General features: G+C 42.2%; 1 protein-coding gene across 1 annotated transcript in view; it reads left to right on the forward strand.

The window, feature by feature from the left end:
• The window catches only part of dgkb (diacylglycerol kinase, beta), a 635142-nt gene that overhangs the window by 265746 nt on the left and 355759 nt on the right, over positions 1-13637 (forward strand). The window contains exons 14-15 of the mRNA XM_067998463.1: positions 6571-6644; positions 8556-8630. Of these exons, the coding sequence (XP_067854564.1) occupies positions 6571-6644; positions 8556-8630 (149 nt within the window). The remainder of the gene's footprint in view (positions 1-6570; positions 6645-8555; positions 8631-13637) is intronic.

Consider the following 13637-nt stretch of genomic DNA (forward strand, 5'->3'; position numbering starts at 1 on the left):
ATCCCAGAGAGATGCTATTATTGGTGCTACAGGCTGCTGCACAGAGGCACCAGCAATAGCGTCCATTGCCTGTCTCTGTCTCTGTCCCTGCCTCAGCCTATCAGCTGTTGAAACCCTCATTTATGCTTTTGTTACCTCCAGACTAGACTATTCCAATGCTTTACTGTCCAGTCAACGTCCTCCCCACCACCCCCCACCCCCATAAACTTCTGATCATCCAATACACTGCTGCCCGTATTCTAACACTCACCAAGTTCCGTTCATTCATAACACCTGTGCTCGCTGACCCACATTGGCTCCCGGTCCACCAATGCCTTGATTTTAAAATTCCCATCCTTGTGTTCAAATCCCTTCATTGCGTCGCCTCTCCCTATCTCTGTAACCTCCTCCAATGCCACAACCCTCCGAGAACTCTGCATTCTTCCAACTCTGGTCACTTGTGCATCCCCTACTTCCTTTGCCCCACCATTGGAGGCCGTGCCTTCAGCCATCTAGGCCCTATGTTTCTGAAATTCCCTCCTTAAACCTCTCTGCTTCTCCACCTCGCTCTCCTCCTTTAAGAGGCTCCTTAAAACCTACCCCTTTGATCAAGCTTTTAGACACCCATCCTAATATCTCCTCCTTTGGTGTAAATTTTTGTCTGATTGCCCTCCTGTGAAGGGCCTTGGGATGTTTTACTACGTTAAAATTGCTATATAAATGCAAGTTGTTGTTGGCGAAGTGAGCACCTGCTCGATGGTTGACTGCCAGCATCCCACATGAGTTGGTAGTAGACTCTTCTACTCTCTTCAACATGTTGTGGTAGCACCCCGGCAGGCAGTCCATTACATTCAGCGATGGCTGGTGCACAGAAAGCATCTTTCTTTTAAAGGCTGGGTCCTTAGAGTCTGCATCTGCTTAAAGTCTCCTTATCAGCGGAGCAAGGAGGCATGCTTGATCTCCAATGAGCCATTTCCTGGGCTGTTCTTTCCACTTGCACCTCCTCCTGCTCACTTCTGCTCAGTGACTCATCCAGTGTAGATCCCTGTAATCCATCCCACGCAGGGTGCCAATATCTATGCTGCTGCTTGGAATGGTAAGAGCGAGTGATGGTACATTTTCGGGAGGGTTCTGCCTGTCTGTCTATGTGCCTGCAGGGTAAAGTGTGAAGGGTTAGCATGTAATGTCAAAGGGAAGCAGTAGCAGATGAGTGGCAGCACAGTGCAGCACCAGGTTGTCAGTGCTCAGTGAGTGTGTGTCAGTGAGAGAATTAAGTAGAAAGAGAAAAGGAAGGGAAGCCGCCCAAACACCGTGTTGGGAGTGTCCTCCAGCCTCGCCATCTCCGATGCTGGATGTCCTTCTACCAATGATGTTAATGGCTGCATTCTCCATTGTTGTCAGAATTTGTAATGTAGTGGGACCTACTTCTGCTTGTGATGTATCTCCTCATGTGTGTGCCAGCTTTTCCTGCAAGAAGACTAGGAATGTGTTAGTGTGTGCCACGTTGAAGGGTTTTGACGATATGTGAGGCAGCTTAGCATAATGTGCATGCTAAAAGGAAGAAGCAGCAAGTGTGGGCAAGAAGTGGAAGTCATTGTGAGGGTGGTAACAGGTTTTGAGTGTGTGAGTGCAAGCAGAAGGAAGTGTAGTGAGTTGCCCCATTATAATTGGAGTAGAGGCACGGGAAGTGGGAAAGGGAAGGATTGCTCATGCTGGGGTTAATGTAAAGTAGTGTAGGACTCTACAGAGAATAAAAGAGATGTGAAGGAGAGTCTTACCTTGCCAGTCCTGATAAGGTTATTAAACTTCTTTCTGCATTGCAGCCAGGTCCTTGGAACTTTGCTGTTGGCAGTGACCTGCCCAGCCACCTCACTCCACTGCTGCTGGCTAATTTTCCAGGACATTTGTCACTCATCAGAGGAAAAGAGAACCTCTTTTCTATTCCTTACTTCACCTCCATAGCATGTGTCAGAGAATCAGGAGGCCTTGGACAACGTCATGCTGCCGTTGCCTCAGTAATGCGCTCTGCACTGACCATCTATGAAAAGTGGACCTCCTCTTTAAGGACCGAAGGCTGTCTTTAAGTGCCAGCTGGCCTGCCAGATTTCCTGCCCTCCAAAACAGTGAGCTGACTATAAGCAGTGCGATTAGTGCAGGCAGCTCACCTGTTCTTTTTAAATGAACCCTAAGGAATGATATACTTGCCTTGGAGGGGGTACAACAAAGGTTCACTAGATTGATTCCTGGGATGAGAGGGTTGTCCTATGAGGAGATTGAGTAGAATGGGCCTGTACTCTCTGGAATTTAGAAAAATGAGAGGTGATCTAATTGAAACGTATAAAATCCTTAGAGGGCTTGACAGGGTAGATGCTGAGAGGCTGTTTCTCCTGGCTGGAGAGTCTGGAACTAGGGGCCATAGTCACAAGATAAGGGGTTGGCCATTTAGGACCGAGATGAGGAAAAATTTCTTCACTCAGAGGGTTGTGAATCTTTGGAATTCTCTACCACAGAGGGCTGTGAATGCTCAGTCATTGAGTATATTCAAGATTGAGATTGATAGATATTTGGACACTAAGGGAAACAAGGGATATGGAGATCGGGCAGGAAAGTGGAGTTGAGGTTGAAGATCAGCCATGATCTTATTGAATGGCAGAGCAGGCTTGAGGGGCTATATGGCCTACTCCTGCTCCTATTTCTTATATTCTGAGCACGAAAATTAATCAGGCCACCCACCAATGTCATTGGGCGAGTAGACTGGACAGCCTACCCACTGCCCGCCTGATGAATGCCATATACAAAAATCACCTCGTCCATTTTGCCAAGATATTTTGCACCAGAGATTAAATGGGCTCCTCAGCACACACTTCTGTCCTTTTTGAAAGGTGGAAAACACTCTGTTGTCACACTGTGTCGTTCAAAGCCAAACTAATGATTGAATATATTTGCACAATATTTAATTACAAAAGATTATATAGATATTTTTCAATATTAATATAATCATTTAAATGATTTCCAAAACCAAAATAGTATTGTCCAAAATCGTCCTTTTCAAAATCTATTCCTTGAGTCTTTGTTGATCATGGTGCAGGTTTCTACCGACAGAGCTCTGTCTCAGTGCATGTGTCCCATCAAACAATTGAAGCAAGGGAACTCCAGAATGAGAATAGCCCAAAGTACATGTACTGCTCCAAGCCAGATTTTGACATTCCAGATCAAAACAATCCTTTTATAAAGCATATTTCTTTGAAGATGAGGCAGATTCTTTCTCAACAGGCAGGTAATTAGAATATTAATTATTTCTGTCACTCAAATGGATGGAATGCGAACCGCAGCCCCCTTGCTGTATGGAGAGTTGTTTACTAGACCGATTGAAATGTTTCCTTCAGCGTAGTGTGCCATGAACAGTTGCAACAATCACAAGGAATTCATTTACTTCTACAGTGCAAAACTTCTATGCAAATAATCATTTAAATAATCTGAGGCACTTGCCAAATAAAGTTAATCTGATTAGATTCTGATTATAAACATCTCCATTAACCAAGGCAGGCTATCTCACCTTGAAACAAACAACTATCTCTAAATTGTATTTGTCTATTTTTTCTCACGTTTGTCTAATTATCTTTTCTTCAAAAAATGACTTTGTTGCATTTGAAATAGATTGGCCTATCTAAAATTTTATCTGAAATACACAGAAATTTTAGAACACAGTGCAGAGTCGGGATCTGCTCCCATAGTTAAATAGCTTGCCGACACTCGCACAAGCTCACACATGAAGAATGGCCACTTTGGCAAGTTATTGAAGGGAGGCTGGCATCTCTGGAACCGTATATCAGTACCAGCCATCACCTTCAGAGGCAGAGGAAAGGAAAATAGGTGGGGTGGGGTGGGGGGGGAGGGAAATAGTGGCATCAAAAGGCAATAGTACATTTTGTGCTGATGGCACTCACTGGCAATTGTTGGACTGGATGTTGATTCATGACTGATGGTATGAAAAATGAATGGCTTATTTCTCCCACCTTGACAGTTCTTCAATCATTGTGTTTCATTCCATGGAAACAATAAAAGAATATGGCAGTTGACATAATAAGCCAAAACTACTATTGCCTTTTGACATGACCTAACAGAGTAAGGGTAGCTCTGGTTAATGTACAGTAAAGTGACAGTAGTTCAGGATATAGTAAAATGAACATTGTTTGCCAAGCTATTTGCCCTCAGGTCTCAGCAATGAACTGTAGGCTGCAATACGAGCGATAAGGCTGTCATCTCTCCAGCTTTGGCACTGCCATTATGACACACTATTAAGTTATGGCTTCCAGCTGTCAGGCAGCATTTTAGCACTAGTGCTGAAAATAACATTACTTTTTTTTTTACAGTGTTGCTCAGGAAATCATTTCTTTAATTGCAGTGATCACGTGTGTCCATTCAGGTGTTCTTAAAGTATTTTAACTCTTTGGAATGGTGCGCTAAGAGGGTTGTTAAGTACTGCTGAAGTCTGAAACTGATTTGCAAAGCAAATTCATATTTACTTCCCAAAGAATTAGTGTCTGTGCCAGTGGAAAAAAAGAAACAAAAAGAAGTAACTGCAGCGCAGTCTAGAGATACCATGGCAACGAAAGAGACCTATGCAGTTCATTGATGTCTATTAATCATGGTTAAGCACATTTATCTTAGTTCTTTATAGCTAACCAGCATAATGATCAGGATTATTATTTATAATTAGAGGAAGTAATAGATCATACATAACCTTTGGATGAGTCTCATTAATTTACCTGATTCCATCGGGACTTCATACTGAGGTAGTTAGGTACTTCATCTCTGTCATTCTGTGCTCCATTGGCACATAGTTAATGCTCTGAAAAGGACAGCAGCACGATCATGGAAAGAAAAATATGACAAAATCCCAAGGGAGGTTTGTGTCTATTTTGTACAGGAATGGTAAGAAAATGTAGGGCATTGCTTTGAAATTTGGGGTGCAGAGTTTCCAGAGTTCAAAGGGGTTATCTATAAAGCACTCGTTGATTCATGGCATTAGATGTTAAGATTGTGTAGGTGTTAACATTAAATAAGTGTGTGGTGCCAAATGCCACTGTGCCAATTATGATAATGACACTTAATGATCAGAGATTTACTTTCAATTAAATATGCTACTTCATTAACTGTAAAAGTTGGTAAGTCTATGGAAAATCTGATGGAAAAGAATTGCTTTCAAAACAATTCATGAGGACAGGGAGCTCCTGTCCAACCTGTAATTTGTATGCTCTGAGGTGCAAGCTTATGTGGTTCTTCAATATAAGTTGCAGTATTAGCTGTTCTTCTTGTATGTTTATTTGCCATTATTTTTTAAATAATGCATTGATATTTTTCCATAAGTTTTTTTTAACGAATGTGATATGAAATGTTTAACTCGTTCCAAAATGTTAATAGCCCTGTCATTGTGAAAACCCCAACCAAAAGTAAAGGAATCAAGAATTGTGTACATTCCCAGCATTAATGTTTCCCCTGAATCAATGGAGCTGAATTTAAGTATTGGTGCAAAAGGGGTAGTCGGCGGGCGGCCATGAGACCCAAGTCATTTCAAGGCCCGGGCCTCATTTGCATCAAAGTGACGAGCTGCATGTGCCAAACCAACGCTCTGATGCAGCTCGCCAGTTGAGGAGGGCAGGAAATCATCCGGCTGCTATATACAACCTGCCAACAGTTCAGGCCTCAGGGGGGAAATGATCAGGTGGGGGGGGTGGGTTGGAGTGCGGGACTGCTCGTCTTGGCCTCACAAAAAAATGGAAATGATATTGGGACATTTTTTTGAGCAACCTGCAGCGGTCCCTTTAAGGTCAGCAGGTTTGGTCGCTCAACGCTGGTACAAATGGGTGTAGCATGCGCAGCATAAACGGGGCGATAAGTGACCCGATGCCATTTGGAGGCCATGATCACTCCATTTATACCGGGCATCCATAGTAAAAATAAGCCCCAATGTGCTGAAGTAATGTCTCTACTTTGGTAAGCTTATCAAGTAGATTAGCTGGAGTCTTGGCTTGTTTCACTTGTTACCTTAAGTATGAGGCAAGAAACTTGTAATTCTGCAGCTGCCTTTCATGCATATACAATACATAAATTTCATGTACATATAATTTGAATCACTCCAAAAAATTGACAAACATAATCGAAGAAAATTATCTGTTCTGTTATAAGATTTAACTGTTTGTACAGGGTTCCAGGATTTTGTTAAAAGTTTCTAATTTTTGAGGTCTTGACCTAATGTAGAAATCTGCATTGTCATATTTGATAGTGCTGTTCCTGTGTTGGTGCATCGTGTAGAGGCAGCACTGTGCTACATTCATGGGCTGAGTTGCTGATTTCAGCTGCACTGTTTTGGGGAGATATCAAGCTGAGGCCGGATGCCTCTCCAGGGAGAAGGGGAAAAATTTCAGGGCGAGGGTTTGTGCTGCCGTTCACCTGTTAGTGGCCTGTTCAACGTAGCACTGATGGGATTTGAACACTTCTTAAAAAAAAATGAGATACATAAATTAAATAAAAAAACCTTGCACAGTGATCATTGAATGAACATCTCATAATTTGGATACCTTTTTCCAGATCACACCAATTCCAGGCACGCATCCACTTCTGGTGTTTGTCAACCCCAAAAGTGGTGGGAAGCAGGGAGAAAGGTGAGCCTCCTATTTCTGTGTTTCCAAGTTGTCTATATTAACAAAAAGAAACATAGCAAAATGTTTGTATTTTCGCAGAAATACCACCGCAATCCTAAATGTCGAGAACAAATGACAACTTTCCATAATTACAGAATCATTACTGTAATTAGGATTGTGCACTGGGAAGTGTTTGTCTAAATATAACTGCAGATATTGGCTTTAGGCAAACAGACTCCGACTCAAACATAGGGGGTCATTCTGCCGTATCAAAAATGGCAATGAATAAAAATCTTTGGCAACTGAAATTACTTGGAAGCTCTGCAATTACTCTGGTGGGAGATCGGCAGAACACCCAGGAAATTGTCCAGGACCTGGTTGAAGGGGTCTCCACCATTTCTGGGAGTTTCCTAGCTGCCTTGTGAGAGACAAAACCTCTGTCCGCACCTTAAAAGTCAATGATAACCAGCAGAAGGAGCAAAAGATGAGGACTCTCTAAGCCAGAAATTCCCCCTCTTCACCCTGAAAAGGGACCCAATGTTTCTGTGCCAAGTGAGTAGCAGCATACTGGCCTCCACAAGGGTGATTGTGGGCCTCACCATTAGCGTCCAGGCCAGTTAAGTGAACTGGATCTCTGAAGACTTATAAAAAAAATTTACAAAAATATTTAACCAATTTGGACTCCTTGCTCAGTGGGCTGAGGCGAATGGGGTCTGGACAACCTACGCCCCCAACACCCCCAAGGCCGTAGACCGGGTGACTTTCTACGTGCATGGGGCAGGTGAGTGCCAGAGATGCGCTCAAAGGGTGCTTGCGCCCGCCTGCCCCATGTTAACGAGGTCCCCTTTCACTGACCCCACCAACTCTGGCGGCGTCAGCGTTGTGGGGCATGATCAGGCTTGGTATGGTGACCTGAGGAATTTTGTGGTCTTTGTTGCCAAATTACAGTTGATGGCATTAAGACTTGGTAAAAGCTGCAGTAAATATTCTTTAGTCACAGAGGTGGCTGTAATTGCATGACAGACAGTGTGGAAGTTTATGCGGTTCTGCATAAGCCTTAAATGCGTGCCAACTGTATTTATGCTAACTTCCTCGAGTTCCTGCTTATTCCACAGGGTAATGGTTAGCATCTTATGCCTAACAAGCTAACAGTTTAGCAGCACCACTTTTTTAATACCATTAAAATAAGTATACTAGCAATGAAATAGTTGAAATCAGTTGACTATTGTAATGTTTAAAATTGTAATTTTAAAAAAATATCAAATTATTTCAAGCTTCTGATTTAATATTAAGCACTTTTTTGATGAAGTCAGTTTTTTTTTTAAGATCCTACCCATCCCCGACAAATGTAAAGTGCTGTTGAAATGGCTCCGCTCAGTAAGCGTTTTTTAAAATAAAAATCTGAACAAGCAAAACCTGCAGGTAATTTTGTAAAATTACATTTCTGTAATTCCGTTTAGTTGCAATGAAATACTAAATATTTTATGATTGAAATTGCCAGTCAATAATTGTGCAGTGAAAATAAAGTGTGGAAAACAAATGACCTGATACAAGTGTCATGTCTAGTTAATATCCCCTACAAGTGCCTCCATTTATCCTCCCCTGTGACTTGTGCACTGTTTCAACTCACATTTCTGTGAGAGCACTACCTGGGGACATTAATTAGGTGTGACACCAGTACAAGCTTGACCCTAGCACACTCCTGAAAAAGATCTTCATTATAAATCATCATTAAAATTAAAATGATTACAGTAACAATACAGATCACTTCTTTATTACTATTAAGTGATGAATCCACATATATTACTTTGTCTATAAAGACTCATTTTTGCTTTATCAAATTCAACTTTAAAAAAAAAACTGAAACAGTAATCTAACATAAAACAGATTGCTTTAAGAAATAGTTGGTATATTTTTATACTCTTTTCACAGAATCTTCAGAAAATTCCAGTTCCTTCTGAATCCACGCCAGGTTTACAGCCTTGCCAGTGGTGGACCAATGCCAGGGTAAGTGTACACCAGAACAGGAACTAGAAATATCACTGAGAAATTGGGAATCAAAAAGGTTCCCAACATCCTAAGTTTTTAAAATATTCATGTTAAACAAAAATGATATATGCTATTTATAAGAATCAAAACTAGTTATTAATCACCATTAGATCTTACAATAAATGTTAAAATCACCTATAGAAAGTGACTCATATTCTGAAAAGCTGCCTTACCTAATTTAACTCAACTTGTAATATTTCACATAGATTTAAAATAAAAGTTATTAGGGAGGGTAATTTGTTAATTGCTATAATGGCAGACACCAACTTCCCTAAAGACTAAAATTCATTTTCAGATTACAGATTCAACAGCAACATGAATTACATCATGTAAAATTCTAATGTTAAATATTATATCGGGAATGAAAATAGCAATGTTTCTTAATGGCATTTTCTTAATAAAATAATTATGGCACAATAAATTTTGTTGATGCATCCTGGTGTCCAAATATGATCATCAAAATCTATTTCAGTTTGTGTGTTTGAGAAAGACAGTGAAGTCACTTAAATCTGCGTGGAAACTTTTGTTATCTTAGGAGTTGACATGTTTCATTACTGTTGAAGACAAATAGTGAAGAACAATCTTGTATGAATTATGCGCTGTGCAGCTTGTTATGATACCCTGTGTTCCCAGCAGGGTGGGATGTTCAAGCTGATAAATCTTACCCTTACAGAAACATTACAAGATTGCATTCAGCCTGAGGCAAGATTACCAGACACATCTGTTTCCTAATTCACAAACAACAGTATAATATCTTAAAACGTCTGCCTTTCCATTCAACCATAGAGACTCCTTCCTGTAAAACATAAACAAAACTACAATGAACAAATGTACTTCTTCTGAACCTTCTATCCTGAAGAAATAATATAGGATTAATAATTTGTCTAATAGAATCTTGTAAGAAAAAAAAGATAAGCAAAACAACTTGCTTTTGAACAGCACCTTTAATGCAGTAAACGTCCCAAGGTGCTTCACAGAAGTGGAGTGGACACCGAGCAGTAGTAGAAGAAGAATTGGGGAGGTGACTGAAGGTATGAGCAAGGAGGTAGGTTTTGAGGACATATATCATAGTGGTGAGAGAGGTAACAAGGGAGAGGGTTTAGAGAGAGTTCCAGAGTGTAAGGCGCAGCCAGTTAAAGACTCTCGCCGCCAATGGTGAAATGGAGGGGGGCAGTGGGGGTGGTGATGAGGGACAGAGTTTGAAGAATGGCGGGTGCGAGCTGGCACACAGGGATGGAGAAGTTGCAGAGGTAGGATAGGGTGAGGCAGTCAACGGTGAGACAAGTGAGAAAGTGGAGTGGGACTTTGTACGGAATAGGATGTGGGCGATGGGTTTTAGAAGAATTGAAATATATGTACGAGCTTGTGAGGCCAATGAGCAGAACATTGGAGAAGTTAAGGCTTGAGGTAATGAAGCAAGGATGAGAGTTTCATTGGCTGTGGAAGTGAGATAAGTGCAATGTTGTGGAGCTGGAAATAGGCTTTCTTGGTGATGGATATGGTACAGGCTTTGAAGCTCAACAGAGAGTCACACAGAACTCTGTGGCTGCACACCATCAGATTCATCCTGAGTGAGCAACTGGGGAAGCCAATGGAATTGTAGGACTAGGGTGCGAAGTTTTTGGAAGGAGCTGCACAGCATGGAATGCAGCTGGGAAATGCTCAGTTCACAGGTGCAAAGGAGAGGAGAAAGTGATAAAGACCTGTGATACCAGGGGGGTAATTTTAACCCCCAAGTACGGGTGGGTTGGGGGCGGGTGTGCAGTAAAAATAGTTTGTTTTTGGACCGCATCCCGGCTCAAACGCCCCCACTTCCAGGTTTAACTCAGGCTCATTTGTACGCACGTGCACAACAGAAACCCGGAAGTCCTGTCCACATTTAAAGCTGGCGGGCCGATATTTAAAAGGGCACTGTACCTCATTGCAATAGTTGAGGCACTTAATTTTTTGTGTATTAGAAATGTCAGGAGAATTTTACTGTACCTGTTTAGGTTTCCCATTGCTTCTGATTCATGTCAGGTGAAAGCAGGAGGGAAGGGCCTGATCTATGAGGTGAGTGCTTTCATTGCACTGCTTGTGGGCCCGGAGGAACAGGAGTGCTTCATCCAGGCCCAACAAGTTCACCTGGCATGATCAGACACCCGCGATCGGCCAAGCCAGACATTGTCCCCCCCGCCCCACCCGCGATGGTGGTCCCCACCTCCCCAGGTGGTGGACCCCCGCCCCCTGATGGTGAACCTCCCCCCCCCCCTCATCTTTTCCAAGGCCCATCCGATGTCGTCCACGTTTCCCCACCTCCCTCCACGCACCCCCCCTCCGATTTGTTCCACGGCCCACAATCTCTCTCTCTCTCCTTTCCCTTCCGCGAGGCAGCCACCTTGTCATTCTGGCTGCCTGGTGCGTAGGAAACCCGGAAGCACAAATAATCACCTTCAATTGAGTCCCGATCGCAGATTGTGACACACTCACTTGACTTCCGGGTTCCCTTGCGAATATCTTGGCACGGATGGATTCCCGGCTCCGAGCTAAAATCATGTCCCCGATCTCTGCCTCTATATGTTGTGTGGAGAATTTCAGGATTTGTCCAAAGGGGGGCAGGGTGGGGGAGGGTGGAGGGGAAGGGCAGAATGCTTCTGCCTACAACAGGTGCAAGCAAAAGGCAGATCTATTAACAAAGTGAAAGGGACACAATCAGCCCTCCTGCCTCATTTTCGTCCCCAGTTTAAAAACGTCACCCCTTTAGAATGGTGCCCAAAAGAAGTGGACCTTAGGCCCAGCGTCCTGCTCCTCCCTGATCAGATGATTGGAGTGGGGCAGGCAGAAAAGAGACAGGGAAAAGATAAGTCCCTTTTTCTCATGGATCCGATAGAAGAATGGGAAGAATTTGCCACCAAAAAAGTTAACATTTCCTGAAAGTTCTTCTCTTTTCGAGCGACAGCAACAAGTTACTCCAACACCAAGTTTAGCTTGAGTGATTTATTTCAACAATATTCCTCACCATCACCCACAAAGAGTCTCTGTTACTATATCAATGTGACAATTCCATTCCTCATACTGGTTTCTCTCTGAGTGAGAGTGATATTTTGTGGGTTTGCACCAATGACTAACAGCTAGGAGAAAAAGAAGCTAATATTCACTTCGTCTGAACTGGATTCAAACCCAGCTTCCAAAGATGAGCCAAACGGCACCAAAACATCTTCCTTAAAATTAAACCCTCGGTGAATTAAGCTGTTATCGTAAATAGCTTTTCAGGTTCTCCATGGCTCTGCTGCATCCTGTATAAAACTGAAAGAACCAGGCAAAGTTTGGACACTTAGTTTAGTCTTTTATCATTCAGCTGGCCTTGTATTTGAACTTGAGAAAATCAAATCAGTCAATTGCAGAGCAGGAGAAATTGGAAAAATATACAATTATGTACACATGAGCATTCACATACATGCATTAATACTTTAGTAGATATGGGAAATAAATGTTAAATATTTACAGCAGTACCAGCTCCAGGGTATTCAGTGGCTCAGCAATTTTTTTTTTTCTCTCCAAGATTTCACTACTCATATTTTGACACTGAAAACATTTCAAATGCAACAGCTATAAGTAATAGGTTGTTCAGGTCTTAGGAGTAGTTTTATTACGATTAATATTACAAAAGTCTAATGGATCTATATATTAAAACAATTGATGTTCACAAACATTTCCTGTCTACAAAATGTTAATTTCTGTAAAGCTCTTCTTACAATTTTGTGTCATTTTTCCCATTTTCCCATTATAAAATCCTTTGTCCACATTTATAAGTGAAACTGGTCACACGGTAATTAGACCCTCCTGCCGGTGATGACACTGTATTACCTCAGTTTAGCAACTTGCAGTTCCTCAGCCTGTCGGGCAGAGAAGGAACTATGCTCCAATCAAGTCTTCTTCCAAAATTGCTGTCAGTTTTGCTACTTAACTATAAATAAGAACATTAAATCAAAGTAGTATATAAAAACAAGAACAGAAATTATGAGATTCAATTATGTCTGCACGCTGTGGTCCAATTATTCCCAACCCTCTAACTCCACTTCATCTGAAAACTACACTTGGTCTTGACTTCTTGTGACTTAATTCTGACTTTGTGCAATAGTATAAAATGGGTGATAGTGAATTAGCAGCCGTTTTACACCTCTCCCAATTTCAAATTCCATTGAAGTCAGATGTGCAAATTGATACTTCTGTGGCCAAATTGACAATTAATTTGGCATTAATAGAGTGCAATCCCTTTCTGTGCAAGTAGGCCATGGGGTTGTTATAAGGAATCCTAGTGCCCACGTGGGTGTCATGTGTCACAACTCGCACTCGAGAAACGTGCTACCCAGTGATAGCATAGTGCTCTGTCCATCTGATGCCTCCTTTTCACAGGGAAAGTGATGAAGGCTTTACTCTTTGCAAACATAACATCTGTCATTTGCTTGAAACAGGTGTGCATTAAAGACTGCCTGATGTGGCAGCTGCCCCTTGGTGGCTTGGAAGGATCCAGTAGCATGAATGCTTCATGCATTGGTAACCGAACCCTCCCTCCTCCAGATGTTGTCTGCAGCTCATCCTGCAGCAGATGGTACAATTGTGTATCAGCCTAGTAAAGTGGGGATGGTGAAGACAGGTTTCTGCTGACATGTGGAGGGACCTGGAAATGCCAGTCCCAGGGTAATAATGGGAATTGACAAAATACCTCAGGTATCATTGCACCTGCATTGGTTGGCCCCTCGAGAACTCCTTTTCCTCATATAAAGCACCCAACACATTCAGAACCCTGAAAGGAGTCCCATGTTCACCACATTGTATTATGCGATATAAATACCGACAGCAACCAAGAATAATGATGGACAGCCTCGGCAAAAGAGAATAGTAGTGTTCTCAGTTAAATTAATTAATGCGTGGTGCCAAACGCAACAGAAGAAAACCCACTCTACAGCCTCGATTTTTTTTTTG

The sequence above is a fragment of the Heptranchias perlo genome, chromosome 2 (genome assembly GCF_035084215.1).
Source record: "Heptranchias perlo isolate sHepPer1 chromosome 2, sHepPer1.hap1, whole genome shotgun sequence".
Taxonomy (NCBI): Eukaryota; Metazoa; Chordata; class Chondrichthyes; order Hexanchiformes; family Hexanchidae; genus Heptranchias; species Heptranchias perlo.